Source organism: Gavialis gangeticus, unplaced genomic scaffold (assembly GCF_001723915.1).
Source record: "Gavialis gangeticus isolate Ggan-Ray unplaced genomic scaffold, GavGan_comp1, whole genome shotgun sequence".
Taxonomy (NCBI): domain Eukaryota; kingdom Metazoa; phylum Chordata; order Crocodylia; family Gavialidae; genus Gavialis; species Gavialis gangeticus.
This window is the reverse complement of record NW_017729031.1, coordinates 29862563-29869508: the sequence shown is the minus strand read 5'-3', so window position 1 is coordinate 29869508 and position 6946 is coordinate 29862563. Positions and strand designations below refer to the sequence as shown.

The 6946-nt window shown below is 44.6% G+C and overlaps 1 protein-coding gene across 1 annotated transcript in view; it reads right to left on the bottom strand.

Annotated features, from left to right (window-relative positions):
* The window catches only part of ITGB5 (integrin subunit beta 5), a 151084-nt gene that overhangs the window by 52933 nt on the left and 91205 nt on the right, over positions 1–6946 (bottom strand). The window contains exon 10 of the mRNA XM_019522562.1: positions 4423–4849. Coding sequence (XP_019378107.1) covers positions 4423–4849 — 427 coding nt within the window. The remainder of the gene's footprint in view (positions 1–4422; positions 4850–6946) is intronic.

The window sequence follows — 6946 nt, the reverse complement described above, 5'->3', positions numbered from 1 at the left end:
ATTTTCCAGACTGCTTTAATGATAAGCGGTTATCTTTCGTCATTGCAGTTTAGCCATGCGGTTTCCGTAGTTCGCAATAGAAGCTGCGTGCTTGCAATTTTTATCAGACTGTCAGCATTCTTATTCAAGGGTCAGATAATGATCACCAGAATGTCAATCGTTGACTTCTCAACCTCCTTGAAGCGTTCTGGGAGTTTTAGTGCGTTTGTAATTATGCTAGGCCTTGCCTAGCATGAGCACTCTCTCACAAGCGAAGTCATGTTTTGCTTGGTTTTACAAAGGAGTCTCGGATCTGGAGTTGTGAAAGGCCAAGGAAGCTGCATCCATTGGAAAGGAACTGGATTAGCACTGGCAAAGCCTGGAAGCAAACAATGCATGGAAGTCATGTCCTTACAGCCCTATGTTAGGAAGTCAAAGGAGACGTGCTTTCTGGGTCTGTACTGCAACAAGGCCCAGAACAATTCCTAGCAGGACAGTGTTAGTGGGCAAAGGTATACATGAGCTCATGATCAAAAGTCCTTTGTGACTTTCCTAAGAGGGGGAAGAACATTAGCAGAAATGTCCTAACCAGCTGCTCGGTTTGGATGATCATGTCCTCCCTACCTACACTTTCACCATTTGCACAGAATCAAAGTGACATTTTTTTAGTGGAATTTTTCTGCCAATTACTGAGAAACATGGTTTTCCTCCTGGCGTACATAGATACTTTTGCTCTGTTTGCAAACACTCCATCAGTTTTTGTAGCGCCGTGCAACCCTGTTTACACACCCCGCAGGACACAAGTCGCTGCCCAAAAAATCTCTTAAGCTTGGAAACTTCTGAGACCATCATCGCTGGCCCACCTGGAAAGATCAATGGGCCCGACTACAGTCACAAATTATTCTGTTTGGTCCTTTTCAACAGCTGCTGTGTTCCAGTAGAGAAGGAGATACATTTGTATACCCAATACAGCCTCTTGCTCCACAGCTGCTGGATCCTTTTAGGTGAAAGATGCTATTCCAAATGTCATAATCACTAGTCCTCAGTGGTACAGAGCGTCTTGTAGGGTTTCTTTTTTTCTTTTTAACATCTTTCTAAAGATAAGAATAATTCCCAGAGAGGACTATTGAGCCTCTCTCTGTGAAGGGCCCTACCCAAAAATTCCCAAAGGAGAGGTCGGAGGGCTGCAAAGTGCATCCACACAGACATTTTCACTTCTGCATTTCACGGACACCAGCTGAACCTCAACAGGCGTGATTCTGTTTGCAAGAGCTGAGCTTGTCTGCGTGCGCTTTAATGGGAACAGAGCATTTCAGACACAGAAGGTTGTGCAAGAGAGGCAGGAGAAGGAAGCATCTTTTCTCATGTGTGCACAAAATGTACAACAGGACACTGGCTGGTGTGAGGGTCCCAAAATCACCCCAAGAGATGTTGAGGTGTACAGGTAGGAGGGTGAGTCAGACCCTGACCCCCTCCTATTTGAAAGACTGAGAGCATGGCAGATGAGTTGGATGCAAAGAAAAGACTGGAGCAACTAGGTATGTTTAGTCTACAGAAAAGGAAATGAAGGGGAGGCACAATAGCAGTTGTCAAATATTTGAGAGACTGCCATAAAGATGGAGGAAAATTGCTGTTCCTTACCACAAAGGGCAGGACATGAGGCCATGGGTTTAAACCGCAGCAAAACAAATTGAAATCAAATCTTGGGAACAAAAAAGTCCTAACAATAAAAGCAGCAGGACCATGGAACAAGTTGCCTATGGTAGTTGTGGGGTTCAAGAAAAGGCAAAGCACAGTCTGGGATGGTTTGGAAACCATGCATCTGGCATCTGTGCAGGGGGGTAGACTAGATAGCCCTCGGTTCTCCGACTCCATCCCTTTTCTCAGGGATTCCTGCTTCTGCCGGTGAGACCTATCGGGCAGACCAGACGCTGCACTGTACAGGATCAGGCCTTATACAGCCAGAGTAATTCATGCAGGCATTTCACAGTGTGAGATTCAATTCAAAGCCTGATGTGGATAAGGGGAGGCTTGGCATTAGCTTCATTGAGTTTTACAGGTGAACGCACAAGATATAGAGGCAGAACAAACAAGGAAGCACTTACTTCTTAAGTCTCAATCTTTACATGAGGACAAAACAAGTAAAACCCCACAAAGAAAATAACCTGGGGGCAATTTAGACCTACTGCGTTCACTAAAACAATGGATTGCTTTACTTCAGAATAAATGACTATAGTGTATAGTGACCCAAGCAGAGGTTCTTCTCTCGTATACCCATGTAAGGGAGAAAAACACCAATTTTTGCTCAGAAGCAAACCCCCATTTTCTCACTGGAACTTGTCTTCAAGTCGTTGGCAAGGGTGGGTTTGATCTCCACTTGAATCCTCAGATAGTTTCATAGTTGTTAGGGGCTGGTAGGGACTTTACAGATCATCGAGTACAGCCCCCCTGCACTTGGAGTGGGGGGCATCTGATCCATTTTCTAATGGATCAGATGACCCCAACACGATCCTCAAAAAAGGACATTTGCTAATGGATCGGATGAGCCCAGCAAGATCCTCAAAAGAGGACAACATAATTCAAATGTGTAGCATCTGCAATATCATGTACTCACACTCCTTGCCCTCAAAGGTCAGAAAACATCACATTCCAGGCCACGCCACCCAGAAAAGCAAGGCAGCTTTTGTTCACATTTAAAGTTTTGAGAAAAAGACTCTGCATATATTGAATGACCTTAAAACTACTGCAAAGCCAAATCCAGCTATTCAGTGATGCCTGCCCCGGGAAGCTCAGCACAGGAAAGTGCTTGGGCAGCACAAACAGAAGGTAAGCAATGCATTCTTCTTTGGATTAAGAGGCCTCACACTGTTCAGCTGGTGTGAAAATTCAGCTGAAGTGTTATATCGAGGCATTCATCAGAGCTGAGCCTGTGTCATGGCACCAATTACCCGACCAGCAGCAGATTTCAACACCTTCTTCCATGTCACTGCACAGGGATGCTCTGATGGGTCAGAGGAAATTGTCTAAAACTATGGAGATTCCCAACAGCTGATATCTCCAACTATATTTTTTCTTTCGTAGCAACCTTTCCCACCCTGCAGCATCTTGGCCGAATGCATTTTATTTCCGTTTCCCTTCTGATCCTGGATGGTCTAGTTGGGAGTTGATTCATGACCCGAGCAATATCCCAAAGCAGGAAGCAATGTTGCCCTGTTCTATCTTCCTATAACAAAACCTGTCATTTTTCCTGGCCACCTTGAAAACATTATGAAAATGCTGTTAAAACAATTCCTGGGAAGCGAGACTGTGAAAATGCAACAAAGAAAATGGCTTCCCCTAATAGGGTGAAACTCAACTAAAGATACTGGATCAACAGGCGGTCAATTCAAGTCAACCCTGTCTGTTCAAAGTATGACATAGCAACAGGAAAATGTGCGAAGATTTTTACAAGTCATCCCAACGTTGGAAGAGATCACAAAAAACATTTTATTCTGCTCTATCTGCAAACAGGAGGATCATTGTAAAGCTGCATCCAAGTCAACAGCCATCATCAAAACAGAAAAAAACCAACTCCTTTTCAACACACCGTGTCAGGATTAGAGAGCAACTGACTGCAAACACATTACCTGCATGACCTCAAAATGAGGAATTAAAAATATTTTAGCAAATCTAGTCTTTTTTTAGAAAATTAGCAACCCTGCCTTAAAGTAAGGGCCTATTAGCAAACTTTCTGCCAGTGAATTGGATGGAAATGATAATATATACTGAATCACTGCATAACTACATCTTTAGCACACATTCTCTCCATGACAGATAAAACTACCATGAAGGTCACTTATCTGTATCTTATTAACAGGCTACTTCAAATAATTCATGTGCAATTAAAAGTGTTTCAATGCTGTATGATATACCTACCTGTATAATACACCAAACACAAATTAAAATCAAGAAGTCACCATAAAGCTTCTCAAAGGTTATGAAGTCTGTGCTAAAGTAAATCGCTCTCATGGATGAAGTTTCAAATGCAGAAGAAGTTTGCATTAGTACCCCTAAGACTGCATAACTCTCACAGATGAGACCTTTCAAAATTTCTGATCTGCACTGAGCCTGGGTGAAGAAGTATTTTGATAAGCACTGGTTTTTGTAATATTCCTTTTCCAGAGTCACTGGAGGCCCAGTTCTAATGGACAACACACACCTTGCTCATTATCAGTCTCACAGTTTTCTTCCTAGATCTCATTTTCCTCCTGTAAATCTAGAAATGAAGAGGACAAATCTCAGCAAGAACATATGGCAATTTGTAACTCCTGGTCTCTGAAGCATGAGGTAACAGTCTAAAATTGTATCGCAGCCAAGAAATCTGGGAGGATTTCAGAAGAGAGAAAAACTTGACCTTTGAGCAAGGGCAAGGGAGAGCAGAAAGGGGGAGAAGACCAGACTCACCTGAACACAGAACGCCCTTGTATCTGGCACAGGAGAAGTTGTCACATTGACAGAACGGCCCGTAGATCTTGCCAAACTCGCTTTCATAGCAGACACACTGGTTGCAGCTGCATTCTCCTCTGCCGTTGCACAAGGTTTTGCCTTCAGCCTCCCGGCACATGTTATACATAGTCCCACTCTCTCTCTCTTCGCATTCACACTTGGCTCCTAGATAGCCCGGGTCACATTCGCACAATCCACAGGTGTAGGTCCCGTTCCCGCTGCACTTGCTGCTGTTCTGTTCGTTCTGTTTGGTACATCCACAAAGGCAGTTGTAGGTGATCAGCACCTCCAGCGTGTCCCGAAACCCAGCCGGTTTGATGGTGAATGTATGCGAGGTGTTCTCTGCTGGGCAGCTTTGAGCTTTCACAGACACATCAAAGGAAACCTAAAGAGGGAGGTTACGACATAAGAATGAATGAAGGGAGCATAACCAGTCAACTTTATGCCATGGTTTAGAGGACAGAGACCTGCCAGAGGTGCAAAGAGCTTAAGTTGTACTCCTACCTCTACCATGGACCTGCTGTGCAACCCTAGGCAGGGTCACTCTCCTCTCTTTCCTACCTTTGCTCATCTGGTCTATTTGACTATATGCTTTTGAAGGTCCCCTAGCTATGTTTAGCACCGAGAGATGCTGTCACAAATAATCAGTAAGAGTCTTTACAATTCAGCATGTTTCCGAGCACACGAGAGTCTGTTTCAAGGACAGAGAAGGGTAAAAATTGGCTTTGCACAGCCCTAGGTTTACTGCATGACAGTGCTCCTGTAGCCAGCTGCTCAGCCACAAGTAGAGAGGCTTTGTTTTACTAATTGCCAGCTCTGTAAACATAAATTAAAGCCAAATTGGGTCATTCTGCCTTGTTTTTCACCCCCGGGAAGACACTTCCTCAGGTGATAAGCCTCGCTCCCTTCACTGGAGTTATGCATGTATAACAGAAGGCACAATCTGGCTCTGCAGTTGCAACCTCATTCACAATTTTGACGGCAGCGCACAAGTTAAAGCAAGAGCTGAATGCATTTCTTTCACAGCATCATCGTGCGCCACAGCAAACTACTGAACACATCTATATTTTATCATCAACAATGCAAGTTGTTGCCTATGAAAGCATGCCTCTAAACCAATTTGTCTCCAAGGTGCCACCCTGCCCTAACCTATTTTCTCTGATATAAATGGTTCCAAGTTGATTAGGACACAACTGCTATTTTGTATATAGCAGCTTTGCCAGCATGCCGGGTTTTGTTCACTGGGGATGGAAAACTAATTTGTTCATAGGTGTCTAAAGCCATTTCAAGTTTCAGTTTCAAACAGTTTAGTAGGGACATCTGGAACCCATCCTGTTTTGTGAATGTGTGAAACTATGCTGGGTTCTTGACTCCTTAAAGATCAATGCGATTCTAGCTTGGTGAGGGACTTGGAGATCTCATGGGATACAGTATAAGCGGAAGCAGTCCAGGAATAAGTTTCATCTTTGCAAACCACAGAAAGGATGCAGGAAGAAGCTGGAGCTGGAGCAGTGTAAGGGGGAGACAAAGGATCCAAGTCCTCTGGGGCAAGGACAGTCCTTTTATTCTGTTTGCGCAGCACCACACACTGAGCTCCTGGCATACAACTAAAGCTCCCAGGCTCTTGCCAATAATAAGCAACAATAACGGCATGATGCTTTTGTAGCTGCCAAAATGTTCCTGTTACCCCAGGTAAGAGTGGCTTGGGATGTAGATGCCTCTCCACCTATTCCAGCAGGATCATTATGTGAGATACTGAGGGTGAAACACCAGATACAAAATGATGCAATTACAAAATCCCCTATTCTGATATAGGCAGCAGTTTCCTACCAAGGCCCTCAAGTTCTCCTGCTATCCTAGCTCAAACTGCGGTGATTTGTTTGAATCCCAGAACCTGCTCATCACCTCTGACTCGCTACTCAGGCCCTCCCTCCTCCTGCTCTCTCTGCACAGGATCTTGCTGGTGTCTTCCAAATAAAGCTGAGCTGACCTTTCTCCTCCCTGTGGCTTGCCTTCTGTTTCCCTCCTACCACCCTCTCTTCCTTCTTTCCTGCCAAAGATGTTCCCCCACTTGCTCTCTTCCTCCAGTCTCTTCACTTGACCCCAGTGGCATAATGTATCCCATCCCATCTCCTGATTTCTCTTGTGCTTGTTCTTGCACCCTCCCTTACTTCTCTTAATGTTTCATCCTTTTCTGGTTCTTTCCCCATCATGATACAAGCATTTCAGTCTCTACTGCCTTAGAAAACCCTACTTCTGCCTCTCCAACCACCATCCCATCTCCCTTTCACCTCCAAGCTCTTTGGACATGCTGCTTGCCATCACTGGCTAGATCAGAGGCGGACAACTATTTGGGGCGGAGGGCCGCTTACTGAGTTTTGGCAGGCCATCAAGGGCTGCGTGACAGGCAGCCAAGGACAGATAAATATTAATTTTCTAAAATTTATAGGGGCCCTGTGGGCCAGATAGAATGGACTGGAGG